Below are 23,696 nucleotides of genomic sequence, written 5' to 3' on the forward strand. Positions count from 1 at the left end.
TACTTACAATAATGCAAGTAGGAACTTCTCGAAGTGAATATTCTGATTTATTTGGAATATCTTGGTTTCCTATAAGTTCATAAACAGCAGGGTAGGATAATAAATTTATCAGTGCTAGAAAAGACTATGGATAAAAGGAAAGAAGAAAAACAATAGAAACAGGAGGGGAGAAAGTAAAGTAGGAAAAAGAGAAAAGGGAATACATGTTAATGTTCAATCAAAGAAAGAAATTGTTTATATTTATGACTAAAAGAGAGGGTAGATTGGCATATTTTCAATTGCAAGATTTCAAATCATTTCTCTTTTAAAATAATATTCATTTAAAGAAATATATCCAAAGTAGAGAGATACAAAAGAGATATTCACATATAAAGTATATTCACATTTATCAACTGTGAAAAAAGTAACACAAAAACATTTTAGACATCAAAGTATTAATAAACATTTTAACACTTAGAAAGTGTCCTATCAACTTGAATCACTTCTTGAGTTACTCTATCTCAGTGTTTTTAACCTTTGTATGTGTGTGTCATGGACTTCTTGGGCCAGATGAAACTTAAGATTCCTTTAGAATATTTTTAATACAAAATTGAATAAAATGTTATGTTTCAGGAATAATTTAATGAAAATAAAAATATTTTTCCCATTCAAGTTCATAGCCCCTTTGATATATACCCATGAACACCTTGAGAAATTCATGGACCCTAGGTTAACAATTTCTGTTCTATCTAAAGCATAAAAATGAGATTAACCAGTTATTGCTAGTTTATGGAAGTAATTTAGATTTCTAGAAAAGTATACTTTGAGTAAAACACACATTACCGGTAAAGTGATCTTTAAAACTCATTGCTTTTTTATAATAAAGAACAGACATATATATTTTATCATTAGAATCATCAAGTCTCTCTACTGTGAACAATTCTACCTAAAATGCAATCTCTCTTCTAAAATGCCAGCTTATCATATTGCCCCTCTGCTCAAGATTCTCTAATATTTCCTTATTAATAAATTCAAATTGGAAATCCTATTCATATTTTCAAAAACTCCCCATCTCCTTTCCTATTATACAACTTTTTTTCTTTATTTCACAACATAAGCTCTTTATTATAGACAAGTATTTGTTTAACACCATAATACCCATACAGATATATACACTATATAGTAGTATTCTGTATACAAAATTAATCTAAGCCTTCAAAATTTTGCATAAAACTACAAATATTTCCAAAATAAGTTCATTCAAATCCAAACACTTCACATATCTACTTAACACTTGAAGGTTATATTCATTTGCATTTGCAGATATAATTCCTTATCAAATAAAAATCAGGTTCATACAATAATCTAAACCAGGTAGAATCATGACCATTAATGCTTAAAAGTACAGCAAAGATTATTTAGTACAAGGTCCAGCTTTTACAAATAAAGAAATGAAGACAGAAATTAATGACTTGACCAAATTACTCAGTAAAAAAATTTGGTTCTACAGATGTAATGGGACATATAATTCATTCTATCCTTTTCTAATAAGTCAGATTTCATGATTTAGGTATGGGAGTAATATTATATTGTTAGTGTCTTGAAGGAGGGCTTCAATTTTGTAAGCATAAAAGGGAGGGTATAAATTCATGAAAAAGATAGATAACAAATTTAGCTAATTCTTGGTAGACAGATTATTTTACGTAGTAGTTCTTTTATAAGTAGTTCAATTTCCTTACAAAGATAGGATTAAGAATACTCTTCAAAACTAGAAAGAGAAATCCCATTCAAAATCACCTTAGACAAAATAAAATACCTAGGAATCTATCTCCCGAGACAAACACAGGAAATATATGAACACAACTACAAAACACTCTCTAAACAACTAAAACTAGACTTGAGCAATTGGAAAAACATTAACTACTCATGGGTAGGATGAGCCAATATAATAAAAATGAACATCCTACCCAAACTTATTTATGTATTTAGTGCGATACTCATTGAACTCCCAAAATATTTCTTTACTGATTTAGAAAAAAAAAACATAACAAAGTTCATTTGGAAGAACAAAGGATCAAGGATATCCAGGGAAATAATGAAAAAAAAAATACAAAGAAAGGGGGCCTTGCACTCCCAGATCTCAAACTATATTACAAAGCAGCAGTCATCAAAACAATTTGGTACTGGCTAAAAGACAGAAAGGAGGGTCAGTAGAATAGACTTGGGGCAAGTGACCTCAGGAAGACAGTACATGATAAACCCAAAGATCCCAGCTTTGGGGACAAAAATCCACCATTCGTTAAAAATTGCTGGGAAAATTGGAAGGCAATGTGAGAAAGATTAGGTTTAGATCAACACCTCACACTCTACACCAAGATAAATTCAAACTGGGTGAATGATTTGAACATAAAGAAAGAAACTATAACTAAATTGGGCAAACACAGAATAGTATACATGTCAGACCTGTGGGAAGGGAAAGACTTTAAAACCAAGCAAGACTTAGAAAGAGTCACAAAATGTAAAATAAATAATTTTGACTACATCAAATTAAAAAGCTTTGTACAAACAAAACCAATGTAACTAAAATCAGAAGGGAAGCAACAAATTGGGAAACAATATTCATAAAAACCTCTGACAAAGGTCTAATTACTCAAATTTATAAAGAGCTAAATCAATTGTACAAAAAATCAAGCCATTCTCCAATTGATAAATGGGCAAGGGACATGAACAGGCAGTTCTCAGCCAAAGAAATCAAAACTATTAATAAGCACATGAAAAAGTGTTCTAAATCTCTTATAATCAGAGAGATGCAAATCAAAACAACTCTGAGGTATCACCTCATGCCTAGCAGATGTTAACATGACAGCAATGGAAAGGAGTGAATGCTGGAGGGGATGTGGCAAAGTAGGGACACTAATTCATTGCTGGTAGGATTGTGAATTGATCCAACCATTCTGGAGGGCAATTTGGAACTATGCCCAAAGGGCGATAAAAGACTGTCTGCCCTTTGATCCAGCCATAGCACTACTGGGTTTGTACCTCAAAGAGATAATAAGGAAAAAGACTTATACAAGAATATTCATAGCTGCGCTCTTTGTGGTGGCCAAAAATTAGAAAAATGTGGGGATGCCCTTCAATTGGAGAATGGCAGAACAAATTGTGGTATATGTTGGTGATAGAATACTATTGTGCTCAAAGAAATAATAAAGTGGAGGAATTCCATGGAGACTGGAACAACCTCCGGGAAGTGATGCAGAGCGAAAGGAGCAGAACCAGGAAAACATTGTACACAGAGACTGATACACTGTGGTACAATCGAAGGTGAAGGACTTCTCCATTAGTGTCAATGCAATGTCCCTGAACAATCTGCAGAGATCTAGGAGAAAAAACACTATCCACAAGCAGAAGACAAACTGTGGGAGTAAAAACACCAAGGAAAAGCAACTGCTTGACTACAGGGGTTAAGGGGACATGTCTGATGGGAGACTCTAAATGAACATTCTAATGCAAATACCAACAACATGGAAATGGGTTCGAATCAAAAACATCTGTGATACCCAGTGGAATCGCGCATCAGCTATGGGAGAGGTGGGGGGGATAGAAAATGATCTTTGTCTCCAATGAATAATGTTTTGAAATGACCAAATAAAATATTGTTTAAAAAAAAAAGAATACTCTTCAGACAGACTCAAAGAAAAGGTTGTCAGAATTTTAAAGAATACCTGCACTAAAATAAATTATTGTAAAAAATGAGAAAGAAATCACTCTTCCAATTTTCTTTTATCAGAAAAATATACCCCTAATATCTAAACTAGAGAAGGATAAAGCAAAGAGAACCACTAATTTTGTTAGTTATTATTGCTTCAATTTTTTAAAAAATTCTGGTTAAAAAGCTATATCAATTTATGTAAAAAAATCATTATTATTATGGTAGATTTATATGAGGAATGCAAGAAGTGTTCAAGGTAGTGGAAATATTTAATACAATCAAAACAAACATCTATCACCACATAATGGAATATATAAAATCTTTATCAAACTGCTTACTCTCTCAGGGATGGAAGAGGAAAAAGAAGGAGGGATATTTTACTCAAAAATTTTTAAAAAGGAAGATTAAAAATTATTTTTGCATGTAATTGAGGAAAAATAAAATATTGTTAAAATGATCATTATCTGAGGGTCTGATAATCTGAATATTTTTAAAGTAATATGATATTTCTTTTGATTTTAAATTTTGTTGGCTTCTAATTTGAAGTAGTAAGTACTGGTAATTATTTTTATTTTTTCTGGCTTCTTTATGATTTTAATTAGTTGTTAATTTAATTTTCCACCTTATTTTTAATTGAGATGGCTAACATTCATCAGTTTGGTTAGTCTTCAACTCTTGATTTTATTTTAGCACTATAGTCTTTTGGATTTCCAATTGATTTTTGAGTACTCCAATTTTCAAATTTTCTTCTAGTATGCTGATTTGGAGTCTATTTATTGACTTTACAATTTCTTGAAAGGCACCATGGAACTGAATGAAAAAGAATAATTACAAAAATAATGTTTAATATAATTATCTAACAAGTATGTAACAAATGAATTGAAAGAAAATATCTTGGTGGAAAAGAAGTTAAGCAGGCCAATATTATAGAAATTAGCAGATAAATGATTGTGTGGAGTGGAATTCGGGAGGGGGAGCTCATTCTCCCATGAATCACTCTAATGAGCAGAAAGGAGACTTGATGCTGGCAGAGTTCAAGAGGTTTTATTTAGAGGCATGAGGTGGGTGGGCCTAGGGACAATGCCTGGGGAAAGGCAGTAAGTGTGGGTTGGGGGAAGGGGGGAGAGGGAGAGAGAGGAGGAGACAGAGAGACAGAGACAGAGACAGAGTCAGAGACAGAGAGGGAGAGAGGGAGAGAGAGAGAGAAAGACGCTCCACAGTCTGAGAGGACTATAAAGTAGTGGGTACAGATGCCCAGATTTACTCAGATTTTATAGGGATCCAACAAAATGCTATCTCCAATTTCCCACCATTTGTATCTTTTTCTATCCTACTTCCTTTATCCTCCTTAATCTTTCCCAAAGCTTCTATGTCTTTTCTTTATCTTGCAATGTTTCCAAGCATATGGGAATTCCTTAGGTTTGCAATTTTTAGTTGAGTCAGGTTTTTAGACCTGTCCAAGGATTTATTAGGTGGCAGCACTCCAACAATTCTAGCTGAAACACTCTTTGAAGTATTTCTCTGGTTATAGCATCACAACAATTCTTGGGTTTTAGTAATCATTTATTAGGACATGTATTTAAGATTATAATTTGTAAGTTTTGAGACTTCTTTCATAGGATTTAGGATACCCAAAACTTATTCCCAGAAATAGAAAATAAAAAGGGTGGGGGCCTCTTTAGCTACACTCAAGAAGAAAATCAAAAGAAGAAAAATCAAAAGGCTATATATATATATAGACATAAAGCTTCTGCTTGGGGAAAGGGGTTCTTCTCTTCAAAAGGAGAGATTGATATCTCCTAGTGGAGAGCACGTAAATTCACAATCTATGATTACTAATACTAATATATATATATATATATATATAGGGGAATAATGCAAAAGAAATATATCTCAAAAATTCATGGTGGCAATCTGTTTATTAACCTATCACACACATATACATATAAACATAAATTGTAAATGTGTTCAAATTAGATCATATCAATTAACCATATATAGCTTATAGGATGTGGTAACATTTATTTAATATTGTTTTGGAAAGGTGCTAATTTTTTCAGTCAATGGAATTTAATCAACATAATTATACTAGACTAATAAACCTTTTAATAATTTTCTATTTAAGATATTGTTTACAACAAATTATGCAACTGTAATTTACTATAACACAATAATTTTATCTGTAGAATCCCTATTGATTTCCACAAGATTACACTTGAGCAACAAATGATAAAATTCAGTCTATGTATTATCTTAATTAATTCTAATGTGCTATTTCCCATATTCAGCTAAGTAGAATGTTACATGAACACATTCCAATAAGTGTATTGTTCTAAAACATTCCTGAGGTCTGATTATTAGTGGAGTAGGATAATAGAAAAAGTATCAACTTTTATTTTAAGATTTTTGAAGAATTGTTAATATAGCTTAATATATTATGTATATTGAAAAATTCAGGAAATGAATTAAATATATGGAACTATATGTTTCTAGGATAAGGATAATTCTGATATACTATAATTAAAAAGATGTATATGAGCCATTTTCTCAGTATTATTAATGCTTAGAAAATAATATGAAAATGACTGAAAATACAAAGTAAAAAAAAATTTTTTAACTGTGGTATTTATTTTTAAGGAAAAAAGCAAAACAGTAATTGCCTTAAAGCAAAGTCTATTCTTGGGAATTAAAAATCTTTCAAGAGGATCTCAATTTCATGCCAAAAACAAAGCAAAAATTTGAATACCCAGTAATAAAGAAAACTAGCTTGAAATAACAAATTACTTGATTTAACTAGTTCAAAACTAATTAGTTTTTAAAGCACTATACCACAATAATTTTTCTTAACTGATCTATGAGGAAGCTCATCTATAGTCAACAAATTTAAAGAAATGATATCTACTACAAATATGAAGAGTAAAAGGAGAAATACAGATGGACAAGTATTATAAAGGATGAATATATATTAAAAGACTGTGATTTAAATGAAATTAGTACCAATACTAACTAGATAAAACATACTATGAATTTCAGTGATATGGTCAAAATATTTTAAAGCACCAACAAAAATTATAATTTAATTTCATAATCTCCAAAATACAATGCAACCTGGTCTCCTATTTGATTCTGTGACTGCTGGAGGCCATCATACCCAGATGTAAAAAATAGACTCGAATACAGGACTACAATCCCCATGAGCCTTTGCTCCACTTCCCCAGAATGCCTTGTAATCTCACCTGGGCCGAGATCGAGAAGGTATTTAAGTGGAAGCAAAGGCTTTTGAAGGCTCAGGGGTCTTTTGGACTTCCGTTTTGGAGCAGAGGCGTCTCTTCCATGATGTGAGGTTATTTTGTCTAGGCCTCTGGCCTAGGCACATGTTTCTTACTTGTATATTCTTAATCTTTAACCTTTAATAAACCTCTAAAAAATATAATACTCCTTGCAGAGAGAAACTAATTTCTGCCTCAGATGCCTCAGTCTCCCCATCTCCCCTAAATTTTAATCTTTACAGTTGGCGACCTAATGGAAAAAAGAACTTTCAGTCTTCTGATTTCTTTTCTGATCTTAAATTCAGTTTTAATATCTAGTACCTAGAAAAAAAAAATTTTTTTTGAGCCATATCTCTCTGGCCAAGGTTTTCTACCCTCACAAAGCTGCTACAGACTCCGGACCTGCTGCCCACCCCACCTGGCTCTGCCCGCCGCTTCCTGCCTGCAGCCTGCAGCCCTGATCATCCTCACCTGGTACCTGGTCCCGGCCTTGACCACCCCCGCAGCCGCTCCTGCTCCTGGCCTCTCACCGGCCCGCTGCCTGCCTATTTCTGTGCCCCAGACCCAGGAGCCCGACCCAGCCGGCTCATCACCCAGATCCTTGGAGCAGATTGCTGAGGACTCATTGCGACCAGCTGGTAACAGTATTGGCCACGTGGGCGGAGGGGAGAGACGAGAGGGAAAGGAGACCTGGTAATTTTCCCTTAGGCTAAGCCTCCACGTGGCTGGGGGTATTGGCCACAGGGTGATCAGAGAGGGGAAAGAGAGAAGAGAAAAGAGAGAAGAAACAGACTTTTCAAACAGAAACTTAATAGCAATGGGCTGTTTAAAAGGATTTTTGACTCTTCTGGCAATTTCATTGATTTTGCCTGCCTGTCTGGGAGCAGACTCAGCCCAAAGATTCAACTTTACCTTTGGGGAGGAAAATGGGTGGCCCAGCGAACTGGACGCCAGGCCCAGAGACGGGAGGTCTCTAGTTAAAATCTGGCCTCAGATGCTTCCCAGCTATGGGGCCCTGGACGGATCCCTTGAACCCCATAGCCTAGCCTTTACTACTCTACCTTCGGACAATAGACATTTAAATGGATAATTAAAAACAAACAAACAAACAAACAAAAAACCCCAAGGAACTTTGAAGAGACTAAAGGCTACATTCTAAGGCATTTCAGACTCCAATGGTTTATAAACATCTCTGTATTCTATTGCATTGTTTTGTTATGGTTTAACTTTGTGATTTTAAGTTCATATATTACTGGATTCAATATTATTCTGCTTGAACTGAAGGTTGATTGAATTTATTTTGAATGTACTGAGTTTTAAAATTCTGTTGTTTTTCCCCGATAACTGTGTTGAACAAATATTATTGTGAATAAGCCCATATATGAAAAAACAGCTTTTTTCTATTTTGCTGAGGATAGATGGACTTCAGAACTGGTTATAATTGTATTAACAACCTTTGGAAAATTTAATGTGCTAAATACCTCAAATGAAATGATTTTAAGGGTTTTTTAAATATGATTTTTGTAATTTTTTTTAAACTATCTCTGGTTATTTTTGCCTGCCCCTACCTCGAGGTAAGGCCCATTCTAGTAGCTGAAGTGAAATGTATTTTATAACCCCCAACCTTCCCACATGTGAATGGAAGTTGGGCAGTTAATTTCAGGGCATTTGTACCCTTAAAAAGCCTCCAAAAGGAGCACCCCTTTATTTATACTCTTCAGCTCACTACTTTACTTGCACCAGAATGATATATAGATTTCTTGATTATGTTCTAAACCCAAGATGAGTTTTACTTGGTTTAAAAAATATGTTTAAATACCAAGGTTGAAGGATTGCTATGTTTGTAAAAATTGTGACAGATACCCATCAATTCATAAGCTTTAAAAATGTCAAAAAGCAACTTATGTGAAATATATAGTGTGTTTGTTTGCTATTGTAATTAATTGGGCTATTGAGAATTTTGGGGATATTGATACCTACATATTTGTACTACTGTATTTTTAAAAATGAAAAATTGTTAACCTTGTTCAATTCATTTGCCTTCTACTCACAGTGATCATGGCCAGATACAAAGAGGAAATGGATCTCATTTTTTGGTGAGAAAGCCTTGTATTTTATATTTTCTTAGCTGACAGAGATTGTCAATGATTATAAGCTATATTTTTGAATTTTTTAAAGCTCTTTTATTATTATATTTTTCTTGCATGTGCAATATACTTTTTCAGGTTTTTTTATTATTTTTTCTCTCCTTTTTATATTTGAAGCACATGTCACCAGTATTAAGATTTTCTTTAACCTTTTGATTTTCAGTGCCACAAGTTTAAGATACATTTGCTAATACATGCCCTAAAAAGCTTGTGACTATAAAAATGATGCCACTAATTATTTAAATAAATTATGGGACTTTGCTTAATGATTCTGCCTGATTCCAGGACAAGAGATACACACAAGAGCCATTTCATAGGGCCAAAGAAAGGCCAATCCAGGATGGATTGATGCACTTCTAAGCCAATACAAAGGTCTTGAACCTAGTGTGAAGACTCAAGGTTACTATGTTTAACATGTGTTAAGACATAGGCTTTCCTTGTATCTACACTCACTCTGAAGATACTCACAGACGAGTATCCCCAAAACCTTGGCTCCTACTTGGCTTCTATAATCTGGTCCCTTTCTTTTCTGCCTCTCATAGTGTGGTACCTTTCTGTAGTCCTGGCACTGATTGGGTAAATGCATCATTACTTAGATCATTTTGATTGGGCCCTGATTGAAGGACCTGTTATAGATTTATTTTTCTTCTACTTGAAATTTTTACACATAAGACTTTGATAGTCTATATTTTCATCCAGAAATTTTTCTTTCCCTTTGATTTTTCTGATGTCTTTTTAATATCTCTTGCCAATTGATTCATATACCTCATACCTCAGCCATGCATCCCTAAGTGATCCCTTTTTTTTTTTATATCACCCTCTTAACGGGGGGAATGTAAAAAAATATCATTATTTAAATTGCAAAGTTTAAATTCCTTTTGAGAAGAATTTTAGGTAAAGAAGATGCTACTTCCCTGAATTCAGAAAATGAACTGTTGGAGAAGCCATCATGAAGAAGCCTCCAGACCACGAACTGCACAAAATGAACTTTGGGTGTGGTTAATGAACATTTATTTGCATGCATACTTTCATGCCAAAGGGGACTGCCCCCTAACTGGCTTTCTGTCAATGCGTCCAGTAATTATTGGTTTTATTCTTTTTCTCTTATCCTCACACTATTGTAATCTTTTAAGTTGATTTTGTTTTCATGATCCTTTGGAAAAAAATTAATTTTTTTGCAAATGATCACACGGGGGAATGTAAAAAATAGACTCGAATACAGGACTACAATCCCCATGAGCCTTTGCTCCACTTCCCCAGAATGCCTTGTAATCTCACCTGGGCCGAGATCGAGAAGGTATTTAAGTGGAAGCAAAGGCTTTTGAAGGCTCAGGGGTCTTTTGGACTTCCGTTTTGGAGCAGAGGAGTCTCTTCCATGATGTGAGGTTATTTTGTCTAGGCCTCTGGCCTAGGCACATGTTTTTTACTTGTATATTCTTAATCTTTAACCTTTAATAAACCTCTAAAAAATATAATACTCCTTGCAGAGAGAAACTAATTTCTGCCTCAGATGCCTCAGTCTCCCCATCTCCCCTAAATTTTAATCTTTACACAGACCAGCTGACAAAGTCACAGTCTGACGAAAGTATGTCTGCAAAGCAAATCCCAGAATGAGGGCCCCCTACTGATCCCCCTTCGGTGATTTCTCTCTCCTAATTTTCCCCATTAATGGACTTGTTATGATTATTATTCTCTCCCCAATACAGGAAAAATAATATGAGAGCAAATATTTAAAGGATCAATAAATATATATCCTACTTTAAGCCCTCTAGGTTATTACCCCAAAAAGATTGCAATTATAGAATTAAAGTCCAAAGATTACTGCCCATGACCCCTCCTTTCTCAAGCACAAGACACACTCCAAGGCCCTATAATAAACACCGGCCAACAGCTTGAGCACTATAATGAATCTTTTCCTACACTTACCACACTCCAATGCATTTGTTGAAACAGAAGCCAAGCAGCACTGTTAGGCACTTCAAGGTAACACAAGAAAAACAGAACATGTAAATTAAGAAAAACCCCCAAACTGGTCTGCTTTGAGACCTCACAGTTAAATATAAAGATGTTTTGTTGTTCATCATCATGGGATAATTTTAGCGTTGTGACTTGACAATCTAAAATTAATTTGGTCACAAGTGAAAGTCCCAAATAATAAAATACCCAAGTCAGCTGGAAATTATGGTGATTTTAATTAATAAAGAGAGAGGGAATTAAGGAGAAGAGAGAGATAGAGGAAACAGTTAATTTAAACTGCTCTGGCTCAGGCTGAGCCAGGCAGGAGTTAAAGGCCTTGGCCAAAGCAGCCTCCCTGAGCCCAAGGGAAAGGGAGTCAGTCTTATCACTCACCATGAGACCATCTCAAAGAAGCTGTCTAAGGGATATCCTCCAGGCTCAGTTCCTCCTCTGAACTGCCCTCCACTGCCTTTTCTAGACCTCCTTTTAAAGAAATTTTCTCTTATGTCACCTCCCCTAAATTTTTACGTCTACGAATCACAGCAGATACTTTTCTCCAGGACTGTCCATTCTTTAGTTCTCACCTTCTTTGATTAGATTTTCCCAAGGAATGTCCACTCCTTAGTTCTTACCTTAACTGGTTAGATTATATCTTTTGAGTACTTCACACTTCTTTGTTAAGCTAACCTTTTGTGAGTTACTTGACCTTTTCGTGATTAATTTAACCTTTATAGGTACTTAACACCATTTTGTATTAGATCTAAAAATAGACTTAGCTTAAAGTTCTAGCTTCACTATGAGGCATGAGTGAAGTACCTTCATTGTTCAATCAGGAGTTTACAACTTTATCTTCCCCTAAAGTACTGTCTGAGTAGGGTAGAATAATTTTTAAAGTTTCACAATCTCCCAAGCAATTATGATTGATAGTGAAAACTGACCAAAAGCACAATGATCCTCTCAGCAAGTCAAGGGGTACTAACCTACAAATGCCTTTATTCACATTAATCAAATCTATCACAGAGTGTTGTAGAAACCTAGTAAATGATCACAGAATTCTTTGTTGTAGTAACATCACAAGAGTGTTGTTTAGATGATTTGATATGTCACATACATAGAAGACTGACTGACTGCATAACAGTCATCATCCATAGCTAGGCTCTACCCTATATCAAGCCCAATATGAATTGACCTCACTACAATTAAAAAACAAAAAAGGAGATGCCAGGAGTCATCAAAGACCACAGTGTTTGACACGGTCCACATGGAAACCGGGGACTGCAAAGTAGCCCCCAGGAAGGATGGAAATACCCACTGAAACCCCCCAAAGTGACTTTAATTATTAACATCCCCTTATTATTAGAATTGCTATGATTATTACTCTTACATAGCCCCAGGAAAAATAGATGAGAGCAACATGCTTGCAGGGTTAATATAGATGTCCCCCTAGGATGTTACCAGGACAGCCCAAAATTAAACCTAAGGATTCTTATATACCCACTTAGATAGGATGGTTTTGTCTAGACATAAAAACATCTGGCAAATCTGTTCTCTGAATTCCCTAACCTATATCTCGGTAATGTTGATTCTACCCTCTGATCCTGCACTTAGCAACTGTTTAGTTGACTATCTCCCAAGACTTCCTGTCTGTTGTTAGGTTCCATGGAAACATGTATGTTGAGAATGAAACTGTGTGCCCAGTAGATGTGTGATCATGAGGGTATAAAATAAAGCCAGGCCTCAGCTAAGGCTGAGCAGTTTATCCTGTGAAACCTGTGCTGTGGGTGGAATGTGAAACCTGTGTCCCATCCATCATTTCGCTGACACAGTCCCACCTCCAAGACCCCATCCCCTGTGAGAGGCTGGCCCACTCCCCCCACAGCATGAGACCTACTCATTTAAATGGTCTTCTCTAAAATTTGTACTACTGGGTTTATGCAGGGCATATGAAAAACAAAGACACCAATGGAGTAATGCAAAGACTGCCCATTATACTGCATCTCATATTCTAGTCAACAGGCTTTCTTCACTATTAAGCCAGTATCTTTAGTACCCACAGATCTTATACAGAAAGCATGGTAAATCATTTGCAATCAGCACATCACCTGCAAACAAGAACATCATCTTGATAGAGGGATTTTTTTTTTTATAATGGTCCACTGAAGACATCCTTGCTAAGAGTTTTACATACTTATTTCTTTATTTTATGTTTTCCTGGATACAAATACTAACAAAATTATGTATTTGTATTTAACAAGCAATATCATATTTTTTGGACATACACAGAAAGAAAGCAGCTAACATCTAAGGCTTTGATACTGTTTAAAAAAAAGTGAAGAGTTGATATATCTCCTTTACCTTTAGTAGTCTCTCGGTGATCAAGAATGACTATTGTCTTTGTGCAGTTTCATCTACGGTGTACCCTCATGTGGCTTTGGAGTCCAAAGGCTGAGGCGCAAATTTTGTGGCACATGGGGCATGGGACTCCAGTTGTTATGGGAGATGTGGTTGTGGCTTGGTGTCGGCGTTCACGCGCAGCGGCAAGACATTGATGTAGCTCATCTTCAAAGGTGATGGTGGCATGGTTAATGTGGGTTCGCCAGCTGCTTCTGTCAGAGTCAGCGAGTTCTAGTTGCTTTGGTGTAATGCCAGCCCACTTCAAGTTTGACTTTAGCTGATCCTTGAATCTTTTCTTTGGTCGGCCTTGTTTCCTGAGTCCAGCTGACAGTTCACCATAGAATACCTGTCTTGGTATTCGCTGTGGGTCCATGCGAATGACGTGTCCAGACCATCGTAGCTGGGTTTTGAGGACCATGACTTCGATGCTGGTGGAGTTGGCTCTCTGTCGAGGACTTCCTGATTGGTGATTCGGTCCTGCCATTGGATCCTCATGATTGACCAAAGGGAGCGTTGGTGGAATTGCTCCAGCTGTTTCATGTGCTTCTGGTACAGTGTCCATGACTCACAACCATACAGGAGCGAGCTGAGGACCACTGCGTTGTACACTTTGAGCTTCGTCGCAGTGCTTACACCTCTGTGTTGGAGGACTTTGGAGCGCAGCCGCCTGAGTACTTGGCTGGTCTTTTGGATCCTGGCATTAATCTCGTGGTCTAAGGACCCATCGTTGGCAATGGTGCTGCCCAGGTACTTGAAGGTGTTGACGTTAGAAAGCTGCGTGCCATTGATTGTAATGCACGACTGGTTAGTTGGCCTCCCTGGTGCAGGTTGGAACAGCACCTCTGTTTTGCTGAGGCTGATAGTCAGGCCAAACAGTTTTGTTGCGGTGGAGAACCTGTCCACAATGGTTTGGAGATGATTTTCTTGGTGGGCTATGAGAGCACAGTCATCTGCAAAGAGAGCTTCCAGAATGAGTCTCTCTGTTGTCTTTGTTTTTGCAGTCAGGCGGCAAAGGTCAAATAGTGAGGCATCCAGTCGGTATTTGATGTAGACGCCCAGGTCTAGATCCATCATAGCATGTCTTAATACTTGGGTGAAAAATAGGTTGAATAGTACTGGAGCGAGGACACAACCTTGTTTCACGCCATTGGAGATGTTGAAGCGATTGGAAGTCTCTCCACCAGATAGGACTTCCCCTGTCATGTCAACATGAAAGAGCTGGATCGGTTTGACAAATTTTGCTGGGCAACCGAGCTTCCTAAGGATCATCCACAATGTGTCCCTGTTCACTGTGCTGAAAGCCTTTGTCAGGTCTATGAAGACAATGTAGAGACTCAGGTTCTGCTCAAGGCCTTTTTCCTGCATTTGCCTCACCGTGAAGACTATGTCGATGGTGCTGCGATCTGGTCGGAAGCCACATTGTGATTCAGGCAGGTTCTGCTCTGAAACAGATAACAGGAGTCTGTTGAGTATAACACGGGCGAGGATCTTTCCGGCAGCGGAGAGTAGTGAGATGCCTCTGTAGTTGTCACAGGCTGCTCGTGAGCCTTTGTTCTTGTATAGGGCTATGATGAAGGCATCTCTGAGTTCTGGGGGCATGTCTTCCTCTTCCCATATGCTGGTCAATACTATGTAGAATGCCTGGAGCGCCTTTCCATTTAAGGCCTTGTACACCTCGGTTGGGAACCCGTCTTTACCGGGTGCCTTGCCTGCACTCATTTTTTAATGGCTTTTTGGACTTCTTCTATTGAAGGAGGGACATCAAGTTGTTCAATGAAGTGGTTTTGGGGGATCTGGTCAAGGGCGCTTTGGTCGACTGAAGAGGGTCAGTTGAGAAGCTGACTGAAGTGTTCTTTCCACCTGTTGCTGATGCCTTTTTTATCTTTTATGAGAGTGTCACCATCAGAGGATAGCAAGGGAGTGGTGGTGGGTATTGATGGTCCATAGACAATCTTGAGGGCACTGAAAAATTGTTTGTAGTTTTTCATATCAGCAAACCGCTGGATTTTTTCTGCCTTTTTTTCCCACCATCAGTCTTGCATCTTCCTGATCTCACGCTGCACCGTGGCTTGGAGAGACTTGAATCTGTCCTTTTTAGGAGCAGAGTTTGGGTTATTTTGCCACTCCATAAAGGCTTTGTTCTTCTTCCTCAATAGGTCTTCAATAGCAGTGTTGTTCTCATCAAACCAGTCCTGGTGGTTGCGTTGTTTTGGGCCTAGGACTGCCTTTGATGTTTCCTTCACTGCATCTCTGAACTGGTTCCATTTCTCAGTTGAGCTTCCAATGAGTGGTCCCTTGGCAGACAGCTTGTTGTCCAGGCAGGACTGGAATGTTTGCAAAAAAGATGGATCTCTAAGACAACTCACGTTGTAAAATGCGCAAACTGTCTGGGAGGGTTTTGGATGGTGAGGCACAATGCGCATTTGAAGAGTCGCTCTAACCAATCGGTGGTCTGTCCAGCATTCAGCTCCTCTCATGGTTCTGGTGATCTTTACATCCTGGATGTCTCGCCGGCGTACAATGATGTAGTCAATGAGATGCCACTGTTTTGATCTTGGGTTTTATATTTGTTCGCCATTCGGAACACAGTGTTCGTGATGGTGAATTCGAACTCTGAGCATTTGCTGAGTAGCAGTAGGCAGTTGTTGTTCATTTTGCCCATGCCGTGTTTGCCAAGCACTCCTTTCCATCTTTCATGGTCCTGGCCAAAGCAGGCATTGAAGTCTCCCAGTAGTATCAGCTTGTCATTGGTGGGCACTGAGTGCAGGATGGCACTCAGGTCAGAGTAGAACTGCTCGATGGTCTCCTCTGTGCTGGTCAGTATAGGGGCATATGCGCTGATGATTGTGGCATACCGGTCTTTGCTGAGAGGAAAACGGATCTTCATGAGCCTCTCGCTGAAGCCCACAGGCAAGTCTGGCAGCTGTTTGAGCAAACTGGTCTTGATGGCCAGGCCAACACCGTGGATTCTGTCTTCACTTGTGGCTCTACCTTTCCAGAAGAAGGTGTATCCAGTGGTGGGTTCGCTGAGTGATCCCTCTTCTGGTAAGCGTGTTTCGCTTAAGGCTGCGATGTCGATGTTATATCGCGCCAGTTCTTTACCGATTAGAGCTGTTCTCTCAGGTCTTGGAATATTCTCTCTATCAAGTAATGTCCTGATGTTCCATGCTCCTAGTAGGAGTTTCTTTGTATTTTTTCTTTGATTTCGACCACTTAAAGGGGATGACCCGCCAGCCGCTGTGTGCTGACCGGGTGTTTGTAGGGCAGGCAATGCTTGGGACACCTTTTTTAGTCCCCTCCCTTGATTAGGGTGAGCAGTGCTGTCCTAGAGAGGGCTGCTCAGTCGCCCAGGATGCTGCTGAACATCCCTGCTGCCCACAGGGCCGAGCGACCACTGGTCCGTGGGCCGCCTACGTGCAGGATCGTGACTACAACTGCCAGTGGTCACCTCCACCTGTTGCGTCGCCACTCCCCCATCGCCGCAGGTCTTGAAGAGGGTGGACGGGGTTAGGATAGATGAGTGTGCACAAAGATACTTGTGCGTGAAAGAGATTTAAGTGGAAAAGCCGATGCACGGAGACAGTCCCACTCTCTCGGCGTTGGAAGCCTGGGTCCAGTGGCACGAAAAATTGTTACGTCTGGAGACTTCCTCAGCTGCATTGGATGGCCGTGTTGTCTTTTGTGCTCCAACACACCCTGAGCACTCCACAGTGCTTTGCTGCATTGCCCTCTCAGCTGTTGAACCTTCTTATTGGTTTCTTCCGTCAGTTTGGCCAAAGCAGTCTTCACATGCTGGGTGAGCAAAGCCCTGGTTCACCAGGGGTTGAGGACCAGATGGCTACCCTCACAAGGTTTAGCCATATGATATATAGAATAGTTTATATAAACAAAATGCAGAATCAAACTTTGTTGCTTAACCTACCAGGAAAATTAGAAAGAAATTTTGAAGAAATTATGTTTAGATCAACATCTCACATGATATCCTAAATAAGGTCCAAATTTGAACTTAAATGGTCATATCAATATCAAGTTAAAGAAGCAAGGAAGAAATTAACTTTCAGACCTATGTACTAGGGAGGTGATCATAACAAAATAATGTAGAGTGGAGATAGCTAAAATATACAGAGTAGATAAAATGCACATCACTGATTATATAACATTTGAAAAGGCTTACATGAACAAAAATAATGCAGCAAAAATTAGGAGAAATTGTTAACTAGGAAAAGTTTGGCACCAAGTTTCTCTGATAAAGTTCTCATTTCTAGAGTGTGTGTGTGTGTGTGTGTGTGTGTGTGTGTGTAGGCGTGAACATGCACGTGTGCACACACACACATACACACATAAAAGAAACTGATTCAAATTTCCAAGAATAACTGCCATTCTCCAACTGATGAATGGTCAAAAGATACAAATAGGCAGATCTCAAAGTTTCAGTAACCTTGAAAGTTCTTATGCTGTTAACGGCCATATGATCATATATTTGAAATAATCAAAAATTAGTGAAAGGCAAATTGAAGTATTTCTTATGTTCAACCTAACATACAATAGATTAGCAATGTGTAAGGGAAAAAAAGGCTCATATTGGTAAAGTTATGCGACAATAAGCACATTAATTCACTATTTGTAGAACTATGAATTAACCTAACCTTTATTATGAAAAGTACTTTAGAATTGTGTCTCCATTTTGTGAATGCACTCAGACCCATATTTTGCATTTATTAGGCTTACATCCCAAAGTGTTCAAAAAATGAAGAAAAGTATCTGTCAAAGAAAGTTAGAAAGTAATGGGGTGGCTATCAACTAGGGAATTAGTGTTCAAATTATAATAAATGAATGTGATGAAGCCTACTATGCTATTTTTAAAAATGACAAAATGGACAGTTTCAGAGAAATCTAGTAAGTCCTATATAAATAGAAGCATAGTGAAATGAGAAGTAGGGAAAAATGTGTACACCAATTGAAATGACAAACAACTATGAATAATTTAAAAATTCTGATCAATATAATAAATAACTATGAACCTATGCATGCTATCCACTTCCTAAGTGAAAAGGAATGGAACAAGATGCAGAATGAGGCATATATTTTTGGACATGGCAAACAGGGAAATCTGTTTTCGTTTTATAGCTTAGATTTCTTCCTCTGAAAACTGCTTACTCATATCCTTTAATCATTTATCAACTGGATAATGGATTTTATTCTTATAAATTTGATTCAGCATTCCCTATATTTATCTTGAATTGAGAGGTTTAACAGAAACTTGCTATATTCTCCAAATTCCTCCTTCTCTTCTATCTTTAGTTCCATTGGTTTTGTCTGTGCAAAATCTTCTCAATTTTATGTAATCAAAATTGCTGATTTTACTGCCATAAAATTTTCCATCTTATTTGGTCAAGAACTCTATCCTTATCTATAAACTTCCCCTATGTGATAAACAATTTCTTCCATAAGCCTCTAATTTTCTTATGATATCACCCTTTGTGTCTAAATCATTTGAAACTTGTTTTGGTATTTTGGGTAAAATGTTGCTCCACATACAATTTCTACAAAACTACTTTCCAGTTTTCACAAGTTTTTGTCAAACGCTTAATTTTTGCCACCGGACCTGGAATTATTGAGTTTATCAAATATGAGATTACTGCACTCATTTGCTTCTATATATAATATGCCTAACTCTCTCTTTTTCTTACCTAGCATCAAATTGTTTTTTTGATTACAGTAGTATTTTAAAAACGATTTGTATGTATGATTTGTAGTATATTTTGAAATATAGCACTTCGAGACCCCCTTCCTTTCCATTTTCCCCTTTATTATCTTTATATTATTGATCTTTTGTTCCTCCAAATAAAGATATTATTTTTCTTTCTACATCTCTAAAGGAATCTTTTGTCAATTTGATTGGCAGAGCACTGAATAAGTAAATTGTTTCAAGCAGCACTGTCATTTTTATTAAATTGGCTTGGTCTACCATTTCTCTTTGTTTGTGTAAAGAGCATTTTTAATTACGCTTACATAGTTTCTCTGAAGGTAAATTTCCAGGTAGTTTATATACTGTCTATAGTTATTTGAAGTGAAATACCTCTTTCTATCTCTTCCTGCTGGATTTTGTTGGAACTCTCTTTTCTCTCTTTTCCCTTTGTATGCTGTCTTCTCCCATTAGCTCCTTGAGAGCAAGGTCTGTCTTTCTTTTTCATATTTATATAGGGCCTGGCACACAGTAGGTGCTAATAAAATTTTATTGATTTATTTATTATTTTTATCAACTTACATTCACAAAATCATTTTATACATTGTTTTTCTTGTTCTGTTTCCTTCACTTCATTTTTATTTAAAAGTATGACAGAATTCTCCTCTAATTGCATTTGAAGTAGGGATTGGCTTCCCTGTCTTTTTTATTCCTTATGGTTACAGTTCATTTTTTTAAAAACTGAATTGATGAAAACTTGATTTCAATGCTTTCTTCTCATTTTGATTTTTCTTCAGTTTTTAAAGAAAGAGTAATATCTTATATTCTCTACATTTTAAAATCAAAGTTGTAACTATGAACCTATAAAACTTTTCAGTCAACTCCTTAAGTAATCCCTAAGATTAAAATATAATTGGAAAATATTTAACAAAATAAATGAAGAACAACAAAACTCAGGTGATGTGAATTTATGGTTTTTTTTAAGTAAGATTTGGCCTCAGGGATTTATTTTTATTTGAATTTTATACTACTCTACTAGTTATCTACAAAAGCCTAATTTTCCTTTCACATATATGAATAAGTATATGCATTTTTACATTAATACAAATTCTTCCAGTATTCCTCACCCTTCTCAAGAGTCAAAAAATATAATATTTTAAAGAAGGAAAAGAAGAGGTAAAAAATAAAAAAGTCTAAATAAAAAAGTCTAAACATAAAAACATTGAAAAAGTCTAAAAAACATAAAAAAAATTGAAAAAGTCTAAACATAAAGGTAATTTACACACCAATATTTGTCCACCTCTGCAGAGAGGTGGGAAGAATACATCAAAATCAAATGGATCAATTATTAAAATATCAATGTTAACTAATTTTAGTGTAGAAGAGATATTCTTTTATACCATTCACTCATTCAGCAAGCACTTAAGTGCTTAGTATATATCCAATACTACCCTAAGAGTTGAGAATAAAGCTTCAAAATCTATTCTTTTTCCTCATCATGACCCTTCAAGTTCTTTCTTAGTTCATCACTTATGCACCGGTTATAATTCTCTCTTTTCCATTCAGAACCCTTGGTGAAACAGTTCAACTCTACTCAGTCTTCTTCTCTAGAGTCCCAATTCAATCAAATATATTGACTTACCAAACTTCAGCCCTGTATTACTCCTATGATTCCCTACCTTCACTCCTACCTAGACGTGAACAGCAAAGTTGAGTAAATCACAAAAATCATGCTGACAGGATCAAATACAAATATATATTTTATAAATTTAACTATGCCCTAAATGATGCAATTTAATTCTTTTACACCTCTCAAATTGACAATCTCACTTGCCACAGGGGATCTTTCACACCTTTTCATCCCTTCTCATACTTTCCATTGCTCCCCATTCTCCCCATTCAGATGAGAATCCTGCCTTGTACTTGACTGAAAATATTAGGACCATTCATCAAGAAAGCTAGCTCCCTTTTCACCTCTTTCTTATCTTTTATTGTTAAAAATGACTTCTGCCATTTTCCCCTCCTCCTCCCACTTCACATGAAGAGATGGTCCTTCTCATTGCCAACAGGAACCTCTCTACCTGCAAAAGTGATACCATTCCATTCCCAATTGTGTCCTCCTCTCTCTATTATCCCCATCCTATTACTTAGCTTTAATCTCTTCTGGCTGTGAATATACCAACTACAAACATGCTCATGTCTTCCCTACCCTTAAAAAAACAAAAACAAAACAAAAATCCATCTGTCATGGCCTGGTATTGTCCTATGCCTCCTTTTTCCTGACTAAACTCCTAGGGAAAGCTGTCTACATTCAACACCTCCTCTTTCTTGCTGCTCACTACCTCATTAACTTTGCAGTCTGGCTTCTGACTTCTCCATTTAACTAAAATTTCTCTAAAATGATTATCTCTTAATAGAAAAACGTAATGGCCTTTTCTCAGTCCTTATCCTTCCTAACCTCCTTGAAGCTTCTGATACTGTGGATCACTCTCTTCTCTTTGATCTTCTCTTTTCACTAGATTCTACGACCATGCTATCTCCTGGTTCTCCCCCTATCTGTCTGACCATTCCTTCTCAGTGTCTTCTGAAGGCTCTTCATCCAGATCATATCTAACTGCAGGTATCCTAACAAAACTCTGTCCTGGACCCTCTTTACTTCTTTCTTTGTATTATTTCACTCAGTGATCCCACTCCTGGCTCTAATGGATTCAATTACAACTGCCATCTCTATATAGGTGATCCTGAAATCTATTTCTCCAGCCCTGACCTGTCTGCTGAGCTCCACAAACCTAACAGACATCTTAAACTCCCTGTCATGTAGAAATATTCCCCTCTTCCAAATTTCCTATTATTCTCAAGGGTTCTACTCCTCCCAGTCACTGAGGCTCACAATCTAAACCTCATGATAACTCCTGTCCATCTCAACTCCATAGTAAATTAGTTCCCAACTCTTGCCCATTTCCACTTTCACGCTACTTCTTGATTTGGCGCCTTATCTCCTCTGACACTGGAACCACCCATGTCCTGGCCCCATCACTTCATGTCTGGCCTACTGACCCAGTGTGATGATTCATCTCCCTGCCTAGTATCTCCCTATTCCACATCATCTTCCACACAGTTGTTAATGATTGTCCAAAAACACAAATTTATCAACATCACCTTGCCATTCACTCAGCTCAGCCAGCTTCCTAGTGCCTCCACCATCAAATGTAAAGTCCTTTGTTTGACTGTAAAGTCTGCTCCTGTCCCATATACAAGTCCCTTCATATCTGTCAGGCTTCTTATTACTTACATCTTCCCACATAATTTGCTGTCTAGCGACAGTAGCCTCCTTGCTATTCTGTGCATTGGGTACAACATCTCCTAATTTGGAATTTTCACTGGGTGTTTCCCATGTCATAGGCTTAACCAAACAGTTAAAGGGGTTCTTGAAACAAAAAGTTAGGAATTCTTACTCTAGAGAATGTGTTAAATACCCTCTTACCTTTTGACAGCTTCGGTCAATGGGATCCACTGGAGTAGCTCTGGGCTGTGTAACTCTAACATCATCTCTTCCACATTCCAAAATAGCCCATAATTCAGTTATTAGTGCATTAATAAACCCTAAAATGAATCATTTTATAGTATTTATTTAAATTCTACATGAATTACTATATTACTGGTAATCTCTCTACCACTCAGGTAAGATGAAAACAATGAAATAAATTTAAAATAATCTGATACGTAAGTTATTATATAAAGAAAGGGCAAAGAACCCAAAAGCAATGAATGAAATATAGAATGGGAAGTGCAGAACAGCCTAGTGTCAAAGGGAATGACATATAAACTTTCAAAATTAACTGAAAGATAATAATGACTGGAGACAGATTGAGGTTTGTACTAGATGAGGAAATAGTGACAAGTTTAGCTTTATAGAAAAAGTTTATCAACATTAGCATCCAACTTAGATATGTTTAAAAAGACAGAAAAAAACAAGACAGAGTATCAAGATATTATTTAACTTTAAGTTAGTTAGAATAAGAAATGTATAATATGTAAACTTTTCTATTTGCTTCTTTCTTTTCTTTTGCTTTGTTTTTAATAAACCTCTAGTATAATATAATTTTAAAATATTCCAACCAAATATTCTCAACTAAGGGATTTTTCTGTATCTCAAAACTCAACCATATCCTTTGATTTTAGCCATAATATTCACTCTTTTCTGCATTTCTATAATATGCTTTATGCATGTCCTACTAGTTTTGGTATTTTAATACTATTTATTCCAGGTATCAAGGGAGCTAAATACTGTCCAAAAGTACTATATTATACTATGCCAAAGTAACATACCCAAAGTACTATCATGATTAGAATCACAAAATCTTGATGACAGAAAGGTCTTTTAAGATTGTGACTCTTTCTCAATAAGTACAATACTTTTCTCTTGCCAGAATTTTAATTACTTTTCCTTGATTTCAAAATACTCTATTTCACATCTACCCATTAAATATTATTTTATTTACTCCTATTCCTTCTCTCTTTCACGCCAGCTAAAAAGGTATAATATCTTTCTCCCC

At 36.8% G+C, this 23,696-nt stretch overlaps 1 protein-coding gene across 6 annotated transcripts in view; it reads right to left on the reverse strand.

The window, feature by feature from the left end:
* TBC1D32 (TBC1 domain family member 32) overlaps window positions 1-23,696 on the reverse strand; it is a 246,750-nt gene that overhangs the window by 117,962 nt on the left and 105,092 nt on the right. For all 6 annotated transcript variants that reach the window (XR_001627115.2, XM_007484498.3, XM_001379912.5 and 3 more), the window contains 2 exons: window positions 22,625-22,743; window positions 8-124 (listed from right to left, as the gene is read on the reverse strand). Coding sequence is in view for 5 of the 6 variants with exons in the window: in XM_007484498.3 (XP_007484560.1) it covers window positions 8-124; window positions 22,625-22,743 (236 nt within the window). In the remaining variant the exon portion in view is untranslated. The remainder of the gene's footprint in view (window positions 1-7; window positions 125-22,624; window positions 22,744-23,696) is intronic.

The sequence above is a fragment of the Monodelphis domestica genome, chromosome 2 (genome assembly GCF_027887165.1).
Source record: "Monodelphis domestica isolate mMonDom1 chromosome 2, mMonDom1.pri, whole genome shotgun sequence".
NCBI classification, from domain to species: domain Eukaryota; kingdom Metazoa; phylum Chordata; class Mammalia; order Didelphimorphia; family Didelphidae; genus Monodelphis; species Monodelphis domestica.